Consider the following 27476-nt stretch of genomic DNA (forward strand, 5'->3'; position numbering starts at 1 on the left):
GTGACAGGTGGGGAATATGGCAGGGCAGAGGTGACATTTAACAAGTGTGGGGCTGCAGGTTTGTGCGTAGGCTTTCTCATCATCCTACAGTCTAGTATACCACAGTCAGATTGGTATGCTGATGTGGTTTCCTGGAAATACCCCAGTATGCAAACACTCCCTTGTATAACTGTTCCTTTGCAGATGAGCGCCGTTTCACTTGACATGTGAGTTTGCTCGCCAATGTGGTGCAAGTAAACCTTCTCATGCAAGGGTCTGTAAAAATAATTGCGTGACGCAAAGACATGTACGTTACAAGTTAAGAACTAAAATGTCGAGAAGCTGCACAGCCAAACTTGCTAATTTCATTACCGAAGATGTGTGGTTAGATGATGCTGACAGGGCTGACTCTTACACAAGACCTGCTGTCCGTTCAAGTGACGAGCATAGAACTGTGTGTGCAAGAAACATGCACTGGCTGAAACAAGTGTGGAGACATTTATAAAACTATATTTCCTGATATATGTGATTAATATCACAATATGGCAAATGTATGCACAATAAAACGATCGATTAGATGTTCGCGATAACGGATTAGATCAGACAAAAGTCGTCACGTGTCCAAAAAAAAAAATATTAATCAATAATTTCTTTCTGTGAAAATTAAAAAAACTCTGGTCCAAATTACTCATTTGGACTGAAGAGGTCAAAGGTCATAACTTGGCAACATTTGTAGTATAAAGGTGAGGCAAGTTTATTTATGTAACACCATTCAGACACGAAGCAGTTCAGAGTTACAGAGAGAAAGAAACATATCAAACATAAGCAAACGTATGCAAATAAAACGTTCCAGGTTAAAAATAAGTTATGAATCTTGTTATTTGAAAGCCATGGTAAACAGTCCTTTTCACAGATCTCAGGTATTAAGAAAGCTTGTTGCACAGGTGTGGCGCATAGACAGTAAAAGCTGCTTCACCTTGCTTGGTGAAGAAAACTGAGTAAACCTGCCCTAAAAAATCTATCCTTTGACGGGAAGCCAAAAGATATATGTGGACTGAAGGTCAGGAGTCTAACAGCCTGAGGACAGGAGATTCTCTGTAGTCGGGTGGTACGGCAGCAGGTACCTCTATATCTTTTGGCAGACGGCAGCAGGGTGAACAGAGCGTTGCTGGGTGGGCTCCGTGAAGATATCTCGCTTCACCGATGTCACTGACGTAGATGGTTACCAATGATGTTTGTGCAGTCTTAATCTCTTGCTGAAGAGCCTGTCAGATATTCCAATCAGGAGGCAGGTCGCTCCTTTGTAAAAGTTGACAAGAACTTTCTGTTGCTGTAGTGTTACTGGAGTTACCTCCTCCATGCACCTTGGTATAACAGGTGAAGTTATAGAAGAAATCCCTACTATGCTCCTGTGTGAAGGACTACAGGCTTCACATATGTATGTTAGTGATGAAAACATGTGAAAAAGACACTTCTACTTTTTTTTTGTGCCAGCTAGTGCTTGTATGCTGGAGTAATTTTACTTATTAACTTAGTTCATGTTCATTTTGATCGAACACAACTTTTTTTATGAATATGCACAAATTTGACATCAATGTAAACCAAAAGAATAAAATTCCTTAAGGCTGCTTCCGCAGGTCTTCTCAGCTCTGTGGAGGCATTTTAGCATCTTGAACTTTTACTGTTTTACTCCTCACCACTCTCATTGTTTCCAGATGCATCAAGCAGCTGCGAAATGTCCAAGAAAAAAAAAAAAAAAAACCCACAGCAGTGTCTACAACCTACACAGCATTGACTGTTAAAGTTATCAACTGGTGAGAGAGTGAAGCACTAAGCAGCTGAAATACCAGATATTTCCCTCAGGAAATGTTGAAGAGCAAAACAGAGCTAGTGGGGAGTTTCCTGGGTGTGTGAATAAACAACTGTTTGTTGGCACATAAGCTGTTCAAAGTTCAACGTTGTCTTAACAGCTTGTTTCCGGTCCTTTGAAAATCTTTTTAAAAAACAACCCAAAAAACACAACTACAGTTCATAAAATGACCAAATCCACCTGACATGCTGTGAATGTGGGACCTGGTGCAACTTGAAGCCTGGAAACAGTACACGGATCACCTATCAAGATGGTTTTCAGTGCAAGAAGACACACACACATCAAACCAGCTGCACATAAATCCACATGACCCAATCTCTATGTTTAAGCTGTCAGAATAAACCATGAATGAAAATGTCAAATCTGGATTTGGAAGACAGCGTCTATTTGTGAATGAGCCCACCAAAAGTCTGACTCATTGTCTCCTCTGGTGAAAACTTAAATGTCGCAAAAAATCAAAAACACAGTTGAGGCTCATTCGACAGGAAGTTATCTGTCATTGTGCAATAGGAAGAGGGTGTATCCATGGTTACCTTTGTCTGACCCTTTTGTAAGCAGCAGCAAACATAGATCTGAGATACACCCTTCCACTGAACAGTATCTCTCACACACACAAACTAAAGATTATTTCATTTGAAAAATCCAGAGTCTGTGTCATTTTTGCCTGGAACTGGAGGCAGTGTCCATATATATAATACTGGCAAAGTCGTTATCTGATGAAGAATCTCACACTCAGATCTTAATCCGTTAACTTAATCCCCTAATTTGATTAATTTAAATGTATGCTTTGATTCACTCCTTTTATCAGCATTATTTAAATTACGTAATCACTTACTAAATTTGTCATAACATCCTGGTACAAGGACGAGGAGTTAGAATAGTTTATGAATACATATTAGATGCTTTAAAATGTCCTTATATCTGTTATATTACAAAACAGTGTGTTATTTATTATTTATATACTGCTTATCAATGCTAATTGCACAAAGTCAAAAATAAAGATAACCAGCTCTTCATGTGAAATGTCCACTATTTCACAATCAGTGGCTTATTTATGATCTGAAAGTAGTTCTGAGTAATCCTGCAACAGGCAAGCATCTAGCTGCTCACTTTGTATCAGCGATCCGATCTTGATGTGCAGGTCTGGGTATGCATGTGGGAGTGTTCAAAGGTTACTCACTGGACTACCAAAAATAAGTTGACAGGAGAAGTGAAAGTGACAGAGAGCAAAGCACAGCACACTGTTACCAAACACCAAGGACACAAGGTGAGATTTAACCCTGGAGAGGCAGGCAAAGCTTTCTCTAGTCACTCATATTCCTGTCTGCATCACATTAAATGCTGCAGCAGCCCGTGGGGAACCTTAAAGTTCTTATCTTGTCAAAGTTTGTTTTAAACAATGAGTCCACCCAAAAATCAAATTAATCAATGATTAATCTATCCTCATGCCGATGGAGAGTTGGGTGGATTTGTAGTCAAGCTACACAGCAAAACAGTGCTGCAGCATTCTCCTGAACAACTGAATTGGACGAGGACTTATTTTAAACAGAGAAAAAGAACATAAAATGGCTCCCTGGCATAGGCCAAGTCTCCAGAATGGCAGTGATACAAAACTGATTTGAAAAGATGTTATTTTCACCCTTTAAAAGCAGAAATTTTCTCTGTAGCTGCTGAGCTGAAAGCCTTAGCATGCTCCCTGTCTGAAGTGGGTACACAACCTCAATCCCACGTAAAAAGGTGTAAATAATGTCTTTTCAAAGCAATTTTTGGATCTCTGCACTTCTGTAGACTTGGATCATGGCAGATGAGCTGTATGAGCCATTTTAGTCTTTTATGTTTTCTTTCTTTCTTTCTTTCTTTCTTTCTTTCTTTCTTTGATGCCTTCTTGACTTGTAGTTATTGCTTTATCTTTCTTGATATTCTTTACTTGCTATGTTTATTGATTTGCACCAAGATACTGGAGAAAATAAAATATGCTACTTTTTTTATTCATTAATTTATCTATTAATACTCCACACACACTGAATGTTAAGGACAGCCCATCAGCATCACACAATAACGCATTTAGATGTGTTGCAATACACCCACATCACCACAGGGTCGCAGACGTGAAACAACGTATTGTGACTACAAGCAATGACTACAACTCCCAGCATCTGGCTGAGTTTACGGAAGTGGGAGCGCTTAGCAAATGAATGCATCGTTTTATAACACCGTTCGCACCGGGTGGATTTTTCGCCGGGGCGGCCATGTAGTGTACCTTGTAGGAAACGAGAACACCGCTCTCGGGGACTGCATGTGTACCAAAACAAACACACCACAGCTGACGCTCGATGACCGTTAGTACGTGCGGGCTGTTATGGTTGTTGTTGTAGTTGCTGTCATAGCCTAGCATGTTTAGTTAGAGACATACTGTGATAACACTTAATAAGTTATAGGTTATACATCAATGAAACCGTTGCACTCAGATGAGGAGGAAGAGGAGCAGCTGGGTGCTTACCAAAAGGAGCTGAGGCGTGAGTTAACATTTAACTGTGCTAAATTTGCTAACAGCTAAAGAGCGAGGCGTTAAATGGTAAATTCATATAACGTTAGGCTAATTAGTAACGTTAAATGTGTTACAGCTGGGTGAAAATTACATGCACAGTAGAGAGTTATCCCATGTCCGACCACAGTGCCAGGAGGAGGAGAGGGCAGCTACAGGTGCTGTCACTGCCACCTGTTGCTTCTGGTGAAAACTGTTTCCGACGGACCAGCATCCTGATAGAAAGTAGCTAACAGCTAAGCTAATTTGTTTCTTAAGTTAGGTCACATTTTCCAAGATAACAAACACCAGCTAATTTCTCACTCTCCAATGTAAGAGTAAGGTGACATCATTTTCAAATTACTAACCGACTTCCAAAACGATTTCCAGCACACAAAGGTGTTAGTTAACGTTAGAGCTTACGGAAGTGAGGTTAGTTTTAGGTTGGAGAGACCCAGCGGCGCCTTTTACTCGGTTTCACCCAGTGTTGGCAGCTAGAGGACGGTTAGCTCGCCTCCCAGAACGTCCCGCTGCGTTGAAGACTGATTTAGGGACAGTTAATAAATTACCCTGTTGTTTGTGTCATTTACACAAGAAATATTTCTTCATGCGGACTTGATGAAATTTGTGAAAATTATGATACAAAGTAGTACTCAACTGATTTCATGTAGCACATTTTTTTTTATAGATGTGTTATGTATTTACCTTGCAAAAAATATAAGACAAAGATAACCCTTTTTCAATCGCTTCCATGTCATGTGACTATTGATTACAAATCAATGCCAAATTGTATTCCTAAATTGGTCAAATAAGACACACCTCTTTTGAAGATATTTTACTGCTTCTTCTACCACTCAAAATTATTAAGGAATGCTGGGGTTAAGAGTTGCACTATTAATTCTGTGAGATATCTGAATTGTTTGTGTGTTGTGTGAATTTTCGGTCCCCAAAAATAATGCGACCATTTCATTGGACTTTTATTGCACATCTATCCCACTATCCCATACTAATTTTCAGTGGTGTATGTTTTCTGATACGTGCCAATATGAAAAATTAGGGCTGGGTATTACCAGGTACCTCACGATACGATACTATCACGATATTTTGCCCACGATAACGATAATATCGCGATTCTGCGATAATCGATATATTGCAAGAAATTTCATCCACGATACATCATGATATCTGTGTCACTGAAGAAATTCTGAATTTATTGACTGCACTGAATCCATTTCACAGCAATTACAAAACATTGTCAATCAATTTCACATGAATGACAGCCAAGTAAACAAAGAGTATATTGCACAGTGTCTCTTCTTAACACACACACTCAGTGCGTTTACATGCACATCTTAGTCAGATTATAGCCATAGTTCGACTATGCTACTCAATCGGACAACTGCAATTATCCGAGTATACATGCCAGTGAGAAAATCGAATTACTGGCCGAAAGCATGTCATACCCCGGTACGCTAGGTGGCGCTGTACCCATTTCAACTAGTGTTAACAGAAACACCTCCGGCTGACCTCTTTACGTCACCAGCTGCCTCGGCATTCAAGAAAGATGGCGTACGAAGAGCGAGACGAAGCTACATCTTTGTACACTTCGTATATGGTGTACATGATAATTACACAAACTACGTGCACTCTGGCGCTCTTTCTTGTGGTGATTTCGGAGGAAAGACGCCGCCGCCGCCGTCCGTCTACTTCCGGCTCACGGCCCGGGGAAAAATCTCGCGCCTGCGCAGAACGCAAAATCCGATCCGATCCGCTGGAACGTATACATGCAGGAGTAATGCGACTTTCAATCGAATAATCTACGTGGTGTAATTCGACTATGAGAAATCCGATCCGGTCCGATTTTAGTCAGACAAAGGTGTATACATGCATCTTAAAAATCTGATCATAGTCAGACTAACGCAGTAATTCGGTTTTCTTGAGTGTCATGTAAACGCACTGAGTGACTACAACTATCATTAAATATCTATATGTGTGGGTTTCAGAGCTACTTAAACCATTTTTTAAATTTGATTTGGTTGTATACCTATGTTTGAATAAAGATAAGGCTGTCCTCCAAAGATGGGTGGTGATGGTGGGACAAAAAAAACAAAAAAAAAAAGATTTATTATTATTTATTTTTTTTACATTTTTAAATATCGATATTTGGCACCAGTGTATCGATAGTGTACCTCAAGACGAAATATCGCGATATATCGTAGTATCGATATTTTGGCACACCCCTATGAAAAATGTTTTAAAAAATGTTGCAGAACCTAATTTTAAATATTAGATTCCCTTGAAATCTTGCTGTTTTGGTGCACTAATTGTACACTGAAGTTTATTGTTAAAATTGCAAAAGATCCTGCTTTCACCACAAAAAATCTAGTAGCAGATGGGCTCTAAAACATTAAGATAAGATAAGATAAGGTAAGATGTACCTTTATTGATCCTTTCATCCAGCACAAATAGCACTGCATGAATGAATAAGATAAAATAGAATAGAAATATAATAAAAATATACAATTAATTACTATATTACCATTAGCCATTGTTAGTTAATATTAACATTTTCACCTGTGTTTATCCAGCTGTGAAACAGCCTATTTATGTTTGTCAGTTTATATTAATTTAGATGTGAATCTGTCTCAAACTATTTAATTGTATTTGATTTGGTTAATTGTATATAGGAAAGTCTGGTGTTTTTCACAAATTGTTCTCTCTCAAAATTGCATGGTGGGCAAGTGTGTTGCTCCTGCACCACCTCTGTGTTCCTCTCTTTCAATTTATAAGTCATAAAATGACTTCAGCAGCTGAAGTGTCATGGGGCATGGAAATAATATACTGTATATTATTGTGTATATTGGATTCAGAACGAGCAAACCAGAGCATACAGCAGCTGAGCAGTACTCTGGAGCAGCTGAGCCCTGATGGAGAGGAGGTGGAGGAGGTCAGAGGAAGTGATGGCAGCCTCTTCACCGGCATGGCCGAAGAGGCTGCATGGAGCCAAAAGACACAGAGTGAAGCAGGTGACTCAGTGATTAGTTGTGGGATGGCTGACATTATAGTTCAGCACCTGGAGATTTACCTGCTCATAGTGTTGTTGACAGACAATGCACAAAGTTATAATAAAATGCTTCTTGTGTGTGTCTGCCTGCATGTCTGCTGGTGTTATAGTTAATCAGCTGAAGAGCCTTCTACTGAAACAATGCAGAGAAATCCCATCTGCTCTCTCTCCTTCAAAGAAATCGTCTCCATCCATGGTAGAGTATACAGCTTAGTGTGGCTAAAATTACTGAATTGTCTATCATATTAGGATGCATTCTTCATAAAATGTCATCAATCTGTGTGGCTTTTCCATGATATAAATATTTCTTCTCTCTATAAGAGAGCACAGCAGGACGGAAGGTCTAGTTTGCCTGCTGTTCAGGATTTGGTCCCAATAATTCACAACCAGTCAGAATACATCCAACACCTAGAAGCTGAGGTCAAATTCTGCAAGGTATGTGCTGAGTAAATTTTATCTTTGCATATTTTACTCTTGTCCTGATTTTGATTATTTTCTTTGTGTGCATGATTTCAGGAAGAGCTGCAGGGGTTGAAACAGCGTATCAGGGTGGTGGTGGTGGACAATGAGAAGTTGCAGTCGGACCTCAAATCCAAAACTGTGGATGAATCTCTCAAAGATTACACATTGCGAAACTCCTCGGTAAACTACACATATATATTAGAAGTATTAAGAGATTAATGCATAGGATGAAACTGACATTTTTCAAATTAACAATCCCCTTTGGAAATGTGTCTCATATTCTGTCCTTGTGTGTTCTTCAGATAAATGAGAGTATGGTAGCCAACAGCCACATAGGCTCAAATACAGCATACAGTGGGCTGCAGAAAGCAGAACAGAAAGCAGAACAGACAACATGGAAAAGTGAGATGGTAAGGATGATGTTTCTATTTGGTTCTCGTCCTCCATCTTTAACCCCCATGATTCTCAGCAGTCACAAAATGTCTGCAATATCAAGGATTCGTGTGCTCTGTATTCCAGACTGAGCTGATTTGCTGGAGATATATAAAAATATCGAATAATTTGAAAGAAACTATATGGTTTCAAAAAATATTTACAATTTGTCCTGTGCATTCATTTGCATTTGTCCCCAACTTAAACTTTTCAATGTAAAGCAACCATTAAATCAAAAAGTTATACTGATGGAGAATGGTTATGGAAAATGGTGACAAAATCATAATCTCATCACATCCCATCCTATCTAATTCCACCCACTGATTCATTGACTGTTCTGAAAATGTTTATGTTCATCAGGAACAATTGAAAGTGATCTACCAGGCTCAGATTGAAAGCTTTGAGGCTCAGGTCAACTCCCTCAGGTCAGTGTAAAGAGCAGTACTCGTCTCCTTTCCTGTCTCTGTCTGTGTCTAAATAATTAATGTCTTATTTCCATCTTCAGGAAGGATCTGGCGGTCAGTCAGAAGGAGTGTGAGGAGGTGAAGGTTCTTCTAAGACACAAGGAGAAACAGGCTGCAGATGCATTGAGGGTTGGTGGAGCTCCCCGTGTGGCTGGGTTGTGTCTGAAGTGTGCACAGCACGAGGCTGTCTTGGCCGGGACTCACACAAATCTGCATGTCCAGGCTATTGACAGGCTCACAAAGTCAGTACTAACACACACACACAAATACATTTTGCTGGTCACTCACATGTTGGCAACAATTTCTCATGCTATGTAGTTTAAGGCTTAAGTATATGATTATGCATTAATCTTAATTGACCTTTGTTTGGTTGATTTGTTTTCATTATGTGTCAGTTAATATTTTTTGAATGCTTATTATTTTATTGCATAGCAAAATAATGAAACAGTTTACACCAAGAAAAGGAGATACAGAAGTAAATGTGTATTTTTATGCCGATCTTACATTTTTCTGTCTCTTTTAGGGAGCGTGATGAATTGCTGGTGGCTCTTCGTGCCGTGCGGGTAAGTCAGCAGGAGGCACAACAGCGGGAGTGGTCAGCCTGTCTCCAAGTCAAACAGGCTGTGGAGATGGCAGAAGAAGCAAACCTGTACAAAGCTAGGGTCAGAGAAACATTCACACCCCTAATTTAGTGGAACATTCCTCCCATGTTGCCCCTTTAATATTGTGTGTCATCTTCCTAATGTGGCTATTATATATCTGTTTGTATGTATTCAGGTGGAGGTACAATGTGAGCAATTGTCCAGGGAGCTAGCTCGACACAGGGAGCAGCTAGAACGAGAAGCACAGGCCTTGAAAGAGAGACTGGCTGAGGCCAGAGAGGAGGGCAGGACTGAGGCCCGCAAACATAAAGAAGAGCTGGCACATACAGTAAATATTACATATTCACATTTTGTGTGTATGGCGGACTTTTGCACATGTGTTTCATTCCAGTCTGCAGTTGTGGTTGTTTTGCTCTTCTTGAAAGCACACACTAAAAATCACCCCTCATTTTTATTATGTTCAGCCACCACTAGACGGAAATACTAATTGTTTTGTTTGTTTGGCAAAAGTATGAAATTGATTTGCTGTTAATTGCAGACTACGAACAATAAAATATTTAATAATTGTTGCACTTAAATATATATAGTATATAGTGGCAGTTTTTTATTTAAGCTCTGAAAGTTGATATAAAAATGAACTCCGAAATTCTTATGTTTCAGGTGTCCATCCTTTCCCAGCAAGTTGCTGAGTTGGAAGGGCAGCTAGACAGAGCTCACAGAGACAAGAGCTCACTGACCAATCAGCTGGAAGATTTTATTCAAAAACTTACCAGCCAGGAACAAGACAATACCAAGGTACACTGTGTGGATATTGAGAGAAGACCTTTATGTCAATATCAGGGCTGCATAATATATATCGTTTCAGTGTCGACAGTTTTTTTTCTTTTTTTAAATTTTTTTTTATTATAACACAATATATGATGCAGAATACAAAAATTAATCTATTTCAGTTTTTCCAATCTGCAACCCTAGTCAACATGTACTGGATGCATTGGTGCTTATCAACATATTTCAGGAAAAAACTAAGTCTGTTTTAGCTTCAGGAGAATACGTCTACAATACTGCAATGAATAATTGAAATGCCCTTGGCTCTAGCTTTGAAAGAACAGAGGTAAAGAACAACATGTCTTACACTCAGATGTCGTATGTACCGTTGACTTGCAAAGCTTTTGTAAATCCACTGGGTGGCAGCAAAGGTTTATCTATTTCAGTATCTAATTTTGGTTGTTGGAAGGATAAATTCAACATGAGTGCATAGGTAAGTTTAAGGTAAGTTAGATAACCAAGCCTTATGTGTAGAAGCTCAGTTCAGGTTTTAATCATGTTGCATTGTAAATCTATGAGCATATATGCATAAAAATGGTAGCAAAGAGCTGACAAAATTTCCCAGTAGGCTGCAAGGTAGCTTTAATTGAAAACTACTGGTTGAGGTGCTGCATAACTCTGAGTTCTGACTGTGCTACATAGAAGAAATTCAGTGTCTCATTTTTTTCATCATTACAATCAAGTGTTTCTGATCCCTCATATTACTGTATTCTATAAGCAGTTTTAAAATTGTGTAATTTTAAAAGTGACAAATATAGCGAAAGAAAATGTATGAATAGTAGAATGGATGTTTATTTATTATTTTATATGGGTGCATCCATGAGTAAACTATCCAATAGATCAGTGTTATACTGAGCTTAAAAGACCAGTGAGCTTTAGCCTTTAAAACAGAGACTCATTTTATTGCAGGGTCTGAAGATCCAAATGAAAGACCTACCTAAGATAAAGACTGGATTAGATTATATAAAGAAAGTCAAAAATTGGCAAGTGATGAAGAGACATGTAGGAAGTAATATTTGTTAATAAAAAGACTGGCTGTTCTTAATCCGTCTGTGTCGTCTCTAGGTGTGTGTCGATCTGCGATATCAGCTCAGCCAGGCCCAACTGAAGAGAGAGGAGGCAGAGAGAGAGCTCCGAGAGCTCAACACCAAGACCAGCAGACAGATGGAAAAGGCTGCACAGGTATGTCTGCATTCAACACACTGATCAATTTAGATTTATTAGGATAATTAGATAACTTAAGTAGCTTTTAAGTCAGCCAATGATCAGTTAGTTTAATTGATAATTTTGTCAGCAGGCATATGTGTTTTTGAGGAAGCTGTACTGAGGAATGAGATGCAAAATCAGTAACCCTAAAATTTGAAACTTACAAATCTTTCCAATCTTTCATCTGTTGAAGCATCAGTTATCCAGATTGTCGAGATAGAAATAATGGCCAACTTTACAGTGCAATAGAGAGAGAAGTCCTGGTTACAATTTTAAATGACACAGGGCATATAAATGAATCGCCCTATAGAATATATGAATCCCCCTGATATTTCAAAAATACTTTTTTTTTTTTTACCATATAAGATCAATCTGCTTCTGATTTTTAGAAGATCAAATAATTACCCAGTCTCAACCTTAACATAAGGTTGTAATCATCCTTTAACATTTTGTTTATCTGAGGGCATAAGGTGGGTTGTTTTTGAAAGATTTCCTCACCTCCTCTTCCCTCTCTCCTTCCATCTCTGCGGGACAGGAAGTGGAAAGGCTGAGCTCAGAGCTGGTTGGCTGTCGGCAGCATCTGGAGGCGGTCCAAAAGGACGGGGGCCAATGGCAGGCCGAAGCCCTGAGCCTAGCAGAACAGCTGGCAAATGCCCAGCGCCAACTGCACCTCACCAGGTAGTACCTAATCCTATTATACATGCCACCACACTCACACACACACACACAAACACAGCGCTCCCCTCTGCCCAGCTCCTGCCCAGCTCAGCCCAGTCCAGTCCAGTTCAGACCAGCACACCAACTGTACCGCACCAGGTAACAGCTAATCCTATTACACAAACCACACACACATAAACACACATGCGCGCCGCTGTGCCATGGTCCCGGTACCAACTGGACCTCACCAGGTCACCTCTAATCCTGTTAAGCATGCCACAACATAATGCAACACACACACACTCAGACATACACACACTTGAAAACACACTGGCCACTCTGTGCCACCAGGCCACAGTGCCCAGCCCAGCAACAGCTCCAGCAGAGCCAAAATGGCGCCTGAACCTTTCTTCTGTCCCTGGCGTGCGCGCTCACACACCAAACACACACACACACACACACACACACACACACACACACACAGAAAAGTGCGGATGATGGTCACTGGACAGCCTGGCCTCAGTGCCACCTGCCAGTGCCCTGCACCCGTTCTCACGACAGGCGCTACCGGCTCCCCTCCCTCCTACCTCCTTCTTCCATCTTCTTTCTTTCTATCTATTTCTGCATCTTTCTATCCTGTCTTCTCTCTGGTTCCCTGTATCACTTCCTGTTATTCTTCAGTCCATTTACCCCCCACCATCCACACATCCATCTCTGCATTTTTTCCACCTGCACTTCTAGCTTGCAACTTTCCTTTCTTACTGTCTGTTCCTTTTCTTTTCCTTTTTCTCTCTTTCCCAATATTCTTTTTTTCTCCCCGTCCTCCTGCATTCCTCCCTTCTCTTTTCCTTCACTCCGTCCCTCCTGTCATCTGCTGGCTGCTGTTCCTTTCCACACCAGCCACAGCCAAGGCCATGCCAGCCCATGCCAGCCGCCCAGGGCACTCTCTCACCCCCGCTGCCCACAGCCGAGGTGTCTGAGATAGGCACAGATGTGGCGGTGGTGCCCTGTGGTGCTGGAGGCTGTGGGATGCAAGTTTGTGTGATCTATGTGTGTGTGTGTATGCATTTATGTTCATGTGTCTGTCAAATTGATGGTATGTGTGTATATGTGTGTGTGTGTGTGTGTGTGTATGTGTGTGTGTGTGTGTGTTAACAGCAGCTTCCGTCTTGATCTGTGTTTAAGTGTGTTTGTCTGTCAGCTGGCCAGCGCTAACACACTAGCTGCATGGTGACAGTCGTGTGTTTTAGGGATGAGGCAAGTACTTTGTGTGTATGTGTGTGTATTTTGCAGCCAGCTGTGGAGAATGACATGCATATTAATATGGCAACATGATGACTTTGACCTGTACTAGAGGAGCCACTGGACTAAACTGTTTTACTGCCATGTGTGCGGGTGTATGTGCATGAGAGAGTTTATAGTTTTATCTATCCGCAGATGCATACTAGATGTTTGACAGCTGTTGACTTGGCTGAGCATGTAGCCATTCAAATTCAATTTCGGCCATTAGCAGTGAAAGCCACTTCTGATACTGATTTAATGTGGATGTTTCTTTTCCTCCTGTATTGTGTGAGAGAAATGTTCAAATTCGGTATCACGAAATTACATTGAAGGTCACATTGAGAGGAATAGCTTTTAAAAAGCAGTGTTGTCTTTGAGTAATTTACAAAAAATGGTCCAAATAACAATTCTAAATCCCCACACTAATTGATATAAAAGGGGGTTATTGAACTTAAATAGCACGCAGAGTTTGTGACTGTGTGTGAGATATTGTCACTGGATGTACGATCAAAAAATATTCTGCAGGCCCACATTCTTGTGAGAACTGATATTGCTAAAAGCTTGTGTTGTCAGTTTTTGAATGTGTTGCCAAATATCTGAAACTGTTTAATATTGTAAAGAACATTCAGTATAACTTCAGTACAGATCAACCAAAATGCTACTTACGTTATACTCTATAATAACTTAAAGTACAAAACATCACAGATCAAATTCACAAAGTAAAGTGGACAAAAAAAACTAAATGAATGGTACCTCTATGACATGTTGTAGTTATGGTTGCAAAAATTTCACAGTTTCACAGTATGACTGTGTCAATGAAAGGTTGAAATGCAGCCAACCTTAATGTTAGAAATTTCAACTGTGTCTTTCATTCTCTGACAAGTCAAAATGTCTGCCGTGAAAAGGGTTCAAAGAGTGAAGACTGGTTAAGCTGGTCAGGCGGCCAGTCTTATGGAGGGGTATGCTCAAAAGGAACTAGATTGTATGACCACTTTTAAGGGCAAATTGTAGCCTTTGTAGAGATGCGATAATCATTTAATTCAGGTTTAATGGCGCATGTGTCCTGACAGACTTTCCACTTTGGCATTTCTAATTGTGTTAGAGATTGAAAGCTTGAGAGAAAAGCTCCACACACCTCCCCAGATGATGTGTGATGAAGGAGTATTTTGTGGTTTTGGTAAAGTTCCCATTTAGATGAAAGGGATGGATGAAGGATTCACACGACCATTACTATGTGTCACCTTCGATATTATGCTCATTACATACTTCACTTAGCATTGTGAATACCAAATAAGGAACTCATGAGCAAAAGGTCTACCGAGGACACGTTGAAGATTTAGGTCTATCCCTTTATCGTTCACAGTTAATCTGTCCAGCAGGCTAGTTTCCCAAACTTGCCATTTTGGAAACTGCCCAAAAAGTCTTTGCATCCATTGATGTAACAGAGTTTTAAGATGGGGTTAAGCGCTATCTTTGAGGTACATGCAGATCAAGGAGATCATTTAACAAAACAGGGAAAACAGGGAGCAGTGATGCATACATTGATAAACATCCACATGTCATGTAAACATTCACATGCACCTGCCGAGATTTGCTCACAGCCTGTGTCCGTCCTCAGGCCACCACTACTTTTTTATTTTCCTTTTTTGTTTTTCCCTTTTTTCTACCCTTGTCATGTTTTCTATCGCTTCTTTCTCATGCTGTTCCAAACCAAGCGAAAAGACCTCAAGCGATCGTTTCCCTCCCATCCCTCGCTGTACCTCTGTCTCTTTCTCTTTCTGTCGGTCTGTGGGCCTTCTGGGGTTATGCAGAACTACGTGTAGTTCATTCGTAGTCATGCCTCTGATTGCCCTCTCTTGTTGTTCACTACAGAGCCAGAGAGCATGAGTCTTTGTAGCTGCAGTGGGCTGGTTTGTGTAAACGTGTTTGTGTGTGTTGTTAGAGAGTAAGAGTGTGAGATTCACAGTGGCGAGGCTGGAAGGCATTTGTATGACCAGCCTTGGAAGGCAGCTCTTTGATTCTCTCTATGCAACTTGCTCAACCCCGTCTTTCATTCTGTCCTCCTCTCGTGGCCCAAATGATCACAGCCCGCCTTCAAACAGGGGACATGAAGCACAGACAGCCTCTGTTTGATTTCTGATAGCCCTACCTTCCTTTTCTGATAAACACATACGTATGTACACACTCACACACCAGACACACACACACTTGTTTGTACAACTGCATGCCTGCAAATGTGCACACTGACACGCACATCAGTCGAATCCACATGCCTGTACACACAGACACAAACAGACACACTCACACACACAGATGCATGCACGCATCCGGGGGTCCCATGGCGGCTGGTGCGCTGCGCTGCGCTCCAGGATTGGATCATCAGCCAGCTGTGAGTTGGACAGCCCAGGATCTGTCCTAATCCCTGCCACTCTGTTCACATCTCCTCACATACACACACACACACACACTTCAGTCCCGGCCCCAGCCCAGCAGAGGGCTTTACCAAGTTTGTTTTGTTTGTTTGCTCCTGTCTTTCTCCACTTTCTTTCTGTTCTTCTTTCCTTGTCTCCATCCGGCCTCTTCTCTCCCTGTGTTGTGATCACAGATCCCAAAGGCCGCAGTGAAAACTGCCCAGCATAACTTCTGTTTCAGCACATGCCAGATAGGCATGCAGGAGTAGATATATGTTTTTGCATGTGTTAGAGTATCCATGGTTAGCCGAGACCTGTGTGCCTGCTTTGGGGTTTGGATGAGTGAATTTTCTGCGAGGCACCAAATCTTCCACCGGTTTTGTTATCCCCATGAAATCAAGCATCCATGTTAATGAGGGCTCTTACTTAGAGCTGTAGATGGACTGGGAGCATAAAATACCTCGATGAATACGTTTAGTTGTTGTCAGTTTCTTGTGGCTATGGGTTCCTCGGCCAAAAACTGGCAGAACATTACAAGTCACAGTTGAAGAAGGGAGTGGAGCTTGAAGCTAAAATCTTTGTTAATTTAATCAGGCGGCTGCTGAACAAACTGCAGAAACAATACTTGCAGTGAGGTTAAACTGGGTAACAGTGGAGGTCAACTCGCTGAAGATCCTGTCAGCAAAGTTTTCAACTTCCACATTTGGAAAAAAAATGTCCCGCATCTTCATAATCAGAAGTCCGTGGGTGCAGGTCTTGGAAGCAATCGAAGAACACACTGGTGGATTTGGTGGAGGAAACAGGCAAAGAGGGCCTTTGGGGCTTGGTTAGCCCCAGGTACTGAAGCCTCTGTGGCCTTTGATGCTTCAAACCTTCAATTTGAGAGTTTGACTTCCTGTTCCTTCCTGAAAGAGTTTTAACAGAGGCAAACTATTAGAGATAACTCAGAATAATGAGTCAGGGCCTTGGCTAGAATGTTCTCACCAAGAAAGGGAGAACTGCTGATATTAACTGAGAAAAATTCTGAGGAAGAAACACTTTGAGAGACCTACACAGGATGGAAGAGTCCAGACTCTGGGACAACTCTCTGGTGCAGATCACTGAAGAAGTCTGAATCGCAGATTGGATGCCACCACTTCTTAAAAATGGAATAAGCCAGCTGAAGTGGTATTACATATGATCAAGACTGCAAGGGGCAAATCCAACTGGGAGGAGACACCAGGGCAAATCTAGATCATGTTTAGATTAAATGTCTCAACTCTCCTGGGAATTACCTTGAGGATCTGTAGTTGGGGCAGTTGAGGGCTACCTTACTTATCCCTCTGCCACTGGACCAAAATACGTGGCAGTAAATGGAATATTTAAGAAAATATTAGAGTGGACAAAATTAATATCTTAGATACTGTATAAATGTATCACAGCTGTTCAGACTACAGGAGTTTCAGGCTGATATAATCCTGATCCACCCCTCCTGACAGTCGTTAATGGTCAATGTGAGAGACATCCCACAGCAGCTGATGTGGCTACGCTAATTGTTAACATTCAAGACCCTGACGCTAACATTAGCTAGTACCACACTATTGTTGGCAGAGAAATATCACCTCTAGTTTCACTGAAGAGTAGTTCATGTTGTAATGTAATTTATGTTGACTGCATCTGCCCAAACATTTTCTCATCCAGACTTCCGTAGCTTATTACATTCGTCTTTTTTTTTCTCCACTATAAAGCCTTAATACCGCAGGTTACTGCATCATGTCAGTCTCGGTTTTGTTAATGTTTGCTTCCTCATGAGATTGCTACCTCTTACACAGTAATCTTAGTAGTATCCTGTAGTGTGTGATGTGCCATTACTTTTGAAAACTTGTCGTATGTGCGTGTCTGAGATTAATGAGAGGAACATCTGTGAAGCGTCTTCTTATGTGCAATGCAATCTTATTTCAAAATCGGTTAGGATTTTAAAACCCCTGTGGTTAAGCCGGCTTAAGTTGAAATTGGAATACTTTTGCTGGATCTTTACTCTGTTTGCTCTCACTGTTTTGTCATTTGTAGCACACCACTTCACTGTTTGTTAAGAGAGAAGAGATGAGGAGTCAGAGGTGCCACCAGTAAATTACAAGATGGTGCCACTTTGAGAAAATGTTAAGAGATGAGGGATAATGTACATGGAAACAGAAAGGCAATATGGTAGCGAGAAGGGAGATAGATAGTGTTCGCGTGTTTTAAGGCAAACATTCTCCTTTCTGTGACCCTGAAATCATAAGATGGATGCTGAGAGGCAGAGAGATAAAAAGCTCCAGACCAACTGCTGTGAGTCTTATACACAAAGTTCCCCAAACTCTATTAAACATGTCACGCTGCTGCTCTCTCTCTCTGTACGTCTACCTAGTTCCCTCTCCCCTCAGTTGTAGATCGTGATAGCAAGGTCTGGAAAGGCGGTGAACGGAACTGTGTGTGTGTGTGCGAGGGCGGAGAAGTGTAAATGAGGAAGGTGAGGCAGCAGATGCCGCGTCCCGCCAGAGGCTCGCTTTGAGCAGGGAGTGAAATCTGGGCGCGACAAAACTGCTGCAAACCAACTCGGCGGGAGGCCCTTGTCCAATCACGGCCCGGAATAAAAGGGCCGGGGCGCCATGCGGGCTGCAGTCGCTCAGGAGAGGTGGGGGCCATAATGAACCTTCAAGCGCTGCCAGCGAGCGCACACACACTTGAGCACAGCATCTTTCTTTCTACCTGGCATTAACAGTGCCTAACCACTGTCACCACACACATGCACACACACAACCTCTACAGCAATTGTGTGCGTGACTTTTTGTGTGTGCACGTGAACACATGAAGTATGCTCGTTTCGTCAAGTGTGTCGACCCGTCCGTGAGCGTGCAATTAGATGAGTGTGCGTGCGTGCCTTTGTGCGAATGTTAAGTGTTGATACCTTTGGGCTACACCTGTGTCTGTGAAGTTTGATGTGTGTGTCTCTGTGTGACAGCAGCGGGGCAGTGCCAGGTATGGGGCTTGCTGTGTGTTTTTGTGTGTTTGCTTGTGTGTTTGTGTGTGCGTGTGCTTGTCTGGTCGGCAGCCATGTTGTTGGGTAGCAGATGGCACCATGGTTGGCAGGGGAGGGGCTGCTTAGCACAACTAATCAGACAGTTACGGATAGGGCAGCTGGGAGGGCCGTTGGCCAGCCGTGTGTGTGTGTGTGCGTGTGTATGTGTACCACAGAGTGCCATGATGTTGACAGTGGTGGGCCCGTTGGCCCGGTGACGAGACCTTGCCGCGTTCTTCTCTCCTCGCTGTCGGAGTGCCCTCTCTGCCATCCTGCCTTCTCACCTCTCTCTCTTGCACTCTCGCTGTCTCTCTTGCTCAATCTGTTGAGACCTACTTGGTCTTTTATCTTTCTTTCAGTTTCTTTGACTATTTATCTGCTTTTGTCTTCCTCTCACACTGTCTCACTGTCTCACACTCTGTCGCATCTCTCTTTCTCTAGGCCTAATTGTGAGTTCATCTGTGTTAATTTAGTTGATGTGACAGTAATTAAAACAGAGTGTGTGTTTTTGTCAAGCTGGGTACTAATAAGTGGAATTGGAGGCTGTTTTCATACAGTTTAGTTCAAGTCAGCACTAACCCTTTTAAAATGGGGCCTCTTAAGCAGGAACATTTCTTCTATCCTAACATAAATCATCTAATAATATGCCCTCTTGTACTTTTCTTGTTTCCACCCTTTTGCCTATAATTCTCATCTTCCACTACCCCTTTTACCATATTTTGATGTGTATAGAGTACAGAAGAAACACAAAGCATAAGATATCTGAACACAAGGTCTAACTCTTAGCTCGTTGCTGTGACTTGCTGCATAGCTTCTCCAATTAACCTTCAACATTGAGCATTGTGTTAAGCCTGCAGCGGTAGTCTGTGTTACACAGTGGTTGGGCATGCAGTGATTAAATTACCTGCCCACCACCCCCCACAGTCATTTTCCTTTTTTTAAGCAATACCTCATTGGACAACGGATGTTACCATTACAAACTCTGCATCTCCAGCAGCAGCAACTGCAGCACATAGTAGTAGGAGTCACATTCCCCTTTTATGACATGACAGTAGTAAGGACAGTTGACCGACAAGTTGATGGCCGAGGATTAGTTTTCAGAGTCAAAAGTAAAACCGCTTGTTGGGCAATATTTTGGATGTTAACCCAATGCAAATAGAGCACCTGTTAATGTAAGGAAGGTGAGGGGAAAGGAGTTGGTTAACTCACTGAGAAGTTGGAGGTGTGCCTTCTGTCCCCTGTAGCCCTTTCTTGTAAAAAAAAGCCTGGTGTATAGGTAACACTGATTCTGTCAATAGTTAGTAGTTAATGGGAAAACTTTGACAACGCAGCAACCCTACATTGTATGCAACAATAATACTTCTTACCAAGTAGTCCATGATCACTGAAAAAAGACCACAATTAAAGATATTCTTGTTTTACTATACTTGTCTTCTTTTTTGACAGTCATTTTCGACAGTCAGGGTTATAAAAACTCTGAATGTTGTTTGTTTTTTTCCCTGCAGAGACAATAGAGGGCACTAAAACACTACGGCCGCAATTGTGCCTAAACACATATAATCAATCTAATTCTACAGAATTAGACAATTACACTTAAAACATGAATGAACCACTTATATTGAATTAAACTTATCTCAGTTGACTGTAGCCTAGTCTGAACGCAAACCTTCCTCCCAGCCCACTTGGTCTGCAGTGTAGGCTGGTCCATAGAGGCAGAGGCTGTTGCTCCTCCTCCATTTTTGAGAGGCAAGAGGGATGAAATAGTAAATGATTTAACCTCAGTATCATTTATTAAATATGTTTTCTAGCTACTAATATATTAAATAACTTGACATGGTGGATTTGGTTTTCCTCCTGTCCTCCCAAATTTTTTGAGTCACCAGGCACTGCTGAGTCAAACACATCAAGCGAGATTGTTGCAGAGGCGATTTCCATTATCATTGCCTCTGACAGACAACTTCTCATGGCGGTTTTAACTTTGTCCTGAAACTGCCCTCTGCTGCCACACCAGCCGGAGTTGTTTAAAACAACCCCTGTTTCAGTCTGAATGCCTGGATTACATGTGGACTAACTAGATTTTTAAATCAGTTGGAACCAGTAGCAGGATGAAGGGTTCTGCAACGCTTTATCTTTTGTGTTTACTGTTTGCTCGTACAAATCAGGCAGTAAAATTTGCTAGGAGACACATTTTCTTTGTCCATCCATCCATCCATCCATCCATCCATCCACCCATCCATCCATCCATCCATCCGTCCATCCATCCATCCATCCATCCATCCATCCATCCATCCATCCATCCATCCACCCACCCATCCATCCATCCAATCATCCAATCCTCACAAACTGGAATGTCATCATTTTATTTGCACTTGGAATACCATAAAGGGTATAATGTTGATGCTGTAAATTCAGCAGTGGAAAATCACACACATTAGCACCATGATTATGAGGCAGAGCTGTAAGCGGTCCATCCTGCGGGGCTGGGAATGGATAGAATAGACAGATCGCTGACTGGGAGACCTCAGGCAAGATGGAGGCAAATCTGTCGGCTACAACTGTTGTCACCCCAGCCAAGTGTGCCCTGGGACACTGGCCTACATACACACACACTACTGCTGGAGGACAGAGAACGAAAGGGGAGAGCACCAGCCCCTCTGTCATCCATCCACTCCTCACCTCATTTTAGCCTAATCTTCTCTTGCCTCATACATTAAGCCAGCACTTCAAATCATGTTTATGTCTGATGGCTTTTGGAATATCTTGAAATACACTGGATGGTATTCAAGTGTACCTGTGTGTTTGCTGAAAGGGTTTAACGAGCATCAGTTTTAGAGGAGTGCTCTGCTTGTTATTGCTTTGTAAATGCAGTGTGTGTATGGCTCTCATGCATCCCGAATGAACTGTGTTTGTGTGTGTGTGTGTGTGTGTGTGTGTGTGTGTGTGTGTGTGTGTGTGTGTGTCAGTCAGTCAGTCAGTCAGTCAGTCAGTCAGTCATCTGGTCAACTTTGTGCCTTCACACCCCCCTGCTGTGAGGGTGGCACCATCAGTGACTCTACACTGTGCCCACTGCCCAGTAGGCACAGCTTTCATCCAACATGACAGAACCTCCCTCTGCTCTTCCTTTCCCCTCATTTCCCTCTTTTACCTTTGTCACTCTCTTTTTACCTGATTGATCCATCCTTTTATCTTTTTCATCCTCTTCATTTTTATCCTTGGTATAGCTGCTCTTTGTTCTCTCTTTTTTTTTTCTCTTGCCTTCAATCCATCCCTCTTCTCTCTGTTGCCCTTTGTGGGTACAGCAGTGCCAAGCATTGCCTCCTAGGTAGTAGGGCACTGCCACCATCAGCACATTATATTGGGAGCAAGAGATAGCAGGGACGAGGATAAGATGGGTTCAAGGTAGCAGCATTTATTTATTTTTTATTTTATTTCACCTTTATTTTACCAGGAAGTCCCATTTAGATCAAGATCCCTTTTATAAGAGAGAACTGGCCAAGTTAGCAGAAGAACAGAAAAACAACATGCCTCCTTCACCACATTCCTACTAATGAGCCTAATTTCAGATGTCTTTGCAAGTTAGCATGAAAATGCAGTATACCTAAATCTGTCAAGACCCAAGGTTTATTAAACAGCAACCACTTGGAGGAGTGTGGCTGGTAACTTGCAGAGCTTCGATAAAGAAGGGTACAGAGAAAACTTGGAATTTTACCTAGTAACGCTTTATAGATAAAAATATACCCATGCTGTTGTCTGCGAGTAGTCAATGATGTCCAACCCACCATTCCTCATATTCTGAAGATAGATTTCGAGGAGAAGTGCTGGAAAGGCAGAGCACGAGTTGAGGAGGGAGTTGTGTAATGTGAGAAGATGAGGAGGGTGCTTCTGCAAACTCCTCCACAAACACTGGATGTGAGACATCGGCATCAGTTATTATAATAGTGCTTTATCAGGGATCCAGACTGCAACCAATTAGTCGCATTATGTGACCATTTTATAAGACGATACGACTAAATGTTATAACTAGTATCACCTGTGTCACTTTCAAATATGCCCCCGTGTGATTTTATTTTTTAATATCGTCTCATATCATAATGATGGCCTAATGCATATGATTATACAGGGACAAGAAACAGTTCTTCATAGCCTTTAACATAGTAAGAGAAGGCAACAAAAATATAGTCTTACTACACTATTTAAACACAATTTAAATTATTTGATATCATTAATGTTTTTTTATAATATCTAATTTTAGATGGTGCTGCAGCTTCGGTTTAAAATGTCATGGAAAATGACTTTCTCTTAAAGCATTAGTGCACACAAAAGAACAGAACATTGTTATTGATGTAAATGTTTATTTATTTCCAAAAGATTTATAAACTTACACAGTTAAGATGGTACAAATTGAAATATATTGAGTTCTTGACTTAAATTAAGTGGTGCTCCTAAATTTTATGCTGGTGCTCTTACAATTTCCAATAAGGAGCATTAGTGCTCTCTTTAATAGTTATGTTTGATACATAACTATTAAAGAGGGCTCCAGGCTTTTTTCTGATCCACTGCCCCAAGTTGTATCAAAGTTACATTGTATCTGAGAGAAACCTCCAAGAAAATAAATAGAGACTTTTTTATGCATTCTCACATTATAGCTTGAAGTAACAGTATATCAATTCATGTTGTTCGATGTTGTGTTTTTATGGTTTTAAACTCCTAAAATGACAGACAACCCTTGTGGGTTCTGATTCGTAGTACAAAAAACAGGCTCTTCAAAGATATGAATATACTTCAAAAGGTCTGTTGCTGCATTGCTACTTACAGCTTTTGTTTATATTCATGCACATGGTGAAAATGCCCAAATGCCAAAGCTATATTTATGCATATTGCTCGCTATGCTCTTTGTTCCAAACAAAAGCTGTGTGAACCAGGTCGAATCTGTGTTGGTGTTAAGTGCAGTCTGTTAGTAAGGAGATATAAGCAGAGACGCATGCGATTAAGAATGGAGAAGATGACACCGAGTCTGGAAAGGGAAGAAGACGTAGATGAGAATGAAAGAAAAAAAAAGTTGTGGGTAGAAGAGCATTTTAGGAGAATACAGCTGAAGTTTTAAATGTAGAGAAATGTGAGTGGATGGAAAAGAGAGGAACGGAGTGTAAAAGCAGCGAGGCTGGCGATGGTGTGTGTAAATGAAGGCGGGCACCGGATGGGCACAAGCCCCCCTACAGTTCACGGTCCCCCTCGCTGAGTTTAAAAAAGCTGGTCTTTGTTTTCCACCTCAATGGCCTCCTCTCTCTCACTAGGCATCTGATCTGATGGCCCTAGTGCATGGAGAGGAGAGGAGAGGAGAGGAGAGGGTGTGGGAGATGTGAGGGAAAGAGGTAAGGAAGTTAAGATGAGGAAGATAATAAAGGAGGATTTCTCGGGTGGGTTAGGAGAGAGAGAGAGATGGCACATGTTCCTCGCTGCCAGTTGCCCCGAGCTCATAACCGGGTGGCAGGGGTGAGCAGCGTTTGAACGACATCAGGTAAGTCTCAGGTGTGAAGTGAATTCCATGTTTATTGTGTTCACATCACGAGAGAACACTGCAGGTGGTGCAAACTTTTAGCTTGCATACCTTTCTCTCTCTTTGCTGTTGTTTTCCCTCTTCTGAAACAATTTCTGTCATTTCTTGTGTGTGCATTCTATGTACACTAAATACTTAACATCAATTTGAAAAATGTGAACTTCTTTTTTATTATAATATTTTCCATCCCTAACCCTACTTTTTTGTTAATATTTGACATGTATTACACACTTTATCTTTTACTTTTATCTCATAAAAAATAACTTGAAGCTGGTATCCTGATTGGAAAATGATTAATTTTAGTCAATCATTTACCTTCTCAGCTGAAAATTAAAATGACCCCCAGCCCTGCCACATATGCTACCAACAACTATTTCTGTAGGGCACAGATTTGACACTCACGTTGAGTCCTGGGTTTCTGGATTGGGTCAGTATGGGAGCATATTGTACGTATGCTGTGTGTTTATTTTTAAAAATCACAGATGCCTGCGCTGCCAGTTCGCTCTGCCTGTGTTAAGACCATCAGTCACCCGTGCCAATTAAGAGTTTAAAACTTCTCTCGCTCTGTTTTGTGAGCAGATAGATGATGACAGAGGCCAATCAGCAGCTAATTACTTCAATCTAGAGCTGGGTTGTTTCTCTGAGGGAATGTGCGCTGCTGGAACAGCGAATGTTTGGATCTGTGAGGGTCGCGCATTTGTAACTGTCTGCACAGGGATGCGTTTATCCATATGCATGAGATGGGAACTATTATGATGTGAGTTATGGTCAATACTTGTGTGTGTGTTTGTTGAAAAGAGAAAGTATATTCTTTTTTTCTTTAACAGTTGCAGTTTTTTGTTTTTCAGGCATGATTGGCTCACCACTGACCTTGGTGGCAGTGGGGGGGCTTTAGCGCTCCTTGAAGAAGAAAAGAGGCTTGGGCCGCCCGCTGTAAACAAAGTTGACTTGCCGACAGATGGATTGAATGACAGAGAGGCTAGCTGAGCCAGGAACGGCCCTGGCAGCATTGCACTGAGCAGAGAGAGAGGGAGGGAGAGAGAGAGAGAAAGAGAGAGATAAAGGGGGGGAGGGCGGGGAGGGGAGAGTAGAGAAGAGGTGGCCAACAGGAGAGGAGGTGTGAACAGGTGCAGGGCCGCTGAAGGAAGAACCAGCAGATGGAGAGAGACACAGCCAGTTTAGTTACAGGAAAAAAAGGGTGGGAGGGAAAAATAGGAGGGAGGAGGGAGGGATGAGAACAGCCGAAAAAAGGATCGAAAGCAGAGATGAGAGCGCTCTGGACGGATAGATGGACAGATAGAAAGAAAGATGGGGCCGGGCGCACAGTGAACTAGTGGCGAAGGCTGCATCAGGCTGCCTCTGCGTTGCATTGGTTTGTGTCATAAAGTGAAGCAGCGAGACGAAGGGAGGGGAGTCGAAGAGTGACTGACTCCCATCACCCAGAGGTTTAATAAAAATGTGCTAAAACACATCGAGGTGCACGTGGGAGAATATTGTGTGCTGTCTGCCACACGGAACAATTCAGATGTTCATTGTACGCAGCATCGATGACACGCAGCGCAGCGAATGTTCAATATGTCACTTTATTTTCTCCGCACCGCACTCATCCTTTGTTGGCAGTATCTGTTAGCCAGGCCTACACAAGGCCTCCGTCTCCCTGTCTCTCAGTCACACACACAAAACAAGCACACTCACACATAAAGCAGGGATCGTCTTTGTAGCTCTGCGTATCAAACTGTTTAATGGTAATGTAGTCTGATTGATGCAGTCTATCATAAATAGCTGTGGATCCGCTGGAATTCCTCCACAAAAATGAATCATCACGAGTGTCACCGTTTTGAGCAGTCAAAAATACGAGCGAATAGTTAGCAGTTGTAATTTTATAGTACAGTATCAGTTCATTTCAGTTGAATCTTATGAAGTATCTTCTTAATAAGTGGTTTGAGCTCTTGTTGCATCAGTTTAAATGATTGATTTTAATGATAATTTAAATGGTTATCTGAATATCTTAAAAGATTCATACATTATAAATGTTTTCAAATTTCTGGAGATGCTGCTGATATTAGTTCCAACTAGTCAAAGACAAATCTGTAATTGCCTGATTTATACATTTTACATTTAAAACAAGATTTATATAAGATTTTTCATAATATTGTATATATTTATGAAAACTGCCACGCGTATATCAGTACAGATACAGATGGTCCTCTGTGACAGAAATAGTATTCATCTTCCTCCACAACTCTTCGCACCGATCATCAACGTTTCTTTACAATCACTCGTTTTCTTGTGAACAAAGCATGTATGTTCGTGCTATAGGCTTGGTTCACGATCTGTTCACCTGTATATTAATTTCACACCTGTGTTTTTTTGCAACACAGGAACACTGCAGAGCATAAACATGAATATGCATTGACTTGAGGAATTGTTCTATTTAGTTTTCCATTAGTTTTAATGCATATAATTGATATACATTATATATCTGTCCTTCACTCTTTAGCTTTTAATTGAAAACTGAATGCTTCCAAATAGTAAGTGAAGTTTGAAGTGGGCTTCATCAATAATGTTTGAAATAATAACAACATATAGTCACGTATTCTGTTTTTTAGATGTAAACATAGATTTTTCTTTGTGTGTGTTGTATGTGTTTATGTACACCTTAAGCTTGTCTGAAGGTGTATCCTGGAGACTATGTGTTTTTTGAGAGAGAAAATAGTCTCCTTTCCTTTAGTCCAAACAGCGGTCAGTGGTGTCTGGCTTTGGCAAATGTCTCCAATTCCTCCAAGTCCACCGTCTGACTCCAATTTGTGCTCGTTCTCTGATAAACCGCGGCATTTGGTGGTTCTGGCGTGGGATGCCGGCTGCACCATGGGGTGCTGCAAACTCCGTGCTTGGTCAGGCCCTGGCACCCCACATCTAATGGGCAACAGCTTGAATAGTGCCCACTTAGGCAGGCATTGCAGACTGGGCCCCCTCTTCTTCCTCACCGCTCCAGCCAGCTAGCCAGCCAGCCACCGCCTCTGCCACCTCCCACTTACCCAGCAGCCACTGTACCTGGCCGCAGCCCCAGAGCCATTCCAGCCTACCTTAGGCCCCTGGCCCATG

The 27476-nt window shown here is 41.7% G+C and overlaps 1 protein-coding gene across 1 annotated transcript in view; it reads left to right on the forward strand.

Moving 5' to 3' along the window:
- The first annotated feature begins 4166 nt into the window (after positions 1 to 4166).
- sdccag8 (SHH signaling and ciliogenesis regulator sdccag8) overlaps positions 4167 to 27476 on the forward strand; it is a 49481-nt gene continuing 26171 nt past the window's right edge. Inside the window, exons 1-13 of the mRNA XM_030440835.1 lie at positions 4167 to 4365; positions 7244 to 7399; positions 7548 to 7633; positions 7759 to 7872; positions 7954 to 8079; positions 8202 to 8309; positions 8692 to 8756; positions 8837 to 9037; positions 9319 to 9457; positions 9573 to 9725; positions 10058 to 10192; positions 11288 to 11404; positions 11964 to 12106. Coding sequence (XP_030296695.1) covers positions 4299 to 4365; positions 7244 to 7399; positions 7548 to 7633; positions 7759 to 7872; positions 7954 to 8079; positions 8202 to 8309; positions 8692 to 8756; positions 8837 to 9037; positions 9319 to 9457; positions 9573 to 9725; positions 10058 to 10192; positions 11288 to 11404; positions 11964 to 12106 — 1610 coding nt within the window. The 5' untranslated portion in view covers positions 4167 to 4298. The remainder of the gene's footprint in view (positions 4366 to 7243; positions 7400 to 7547; positions 7634 to 7758; positions 7873 to 7953; positions 8080 to 8201; positions 8310 to 8691; positions 8757 to 8836; positions 9038 to 9318; positions 9458 to 9572; positions 9726 to 10057; positions 10193 to 11287; positions 11405 to 11963; positions 12107 to 27476) is intronic.

The sequence above is a fragment of the Sparus aurata genome, chromosome 15 (genome assembly GCF_900880675.1).
Source record: "Sparus aurata chromosome 15, fSpaAur1.1, whole genome shotgun sequence".
NCBI classification, from domain to species: domain Eukaryota; kingdom Metazoa; phylum Chordata; class Actinopteri; order Spariformes; family Sparidae; genus Sparus; species Sparus aurata.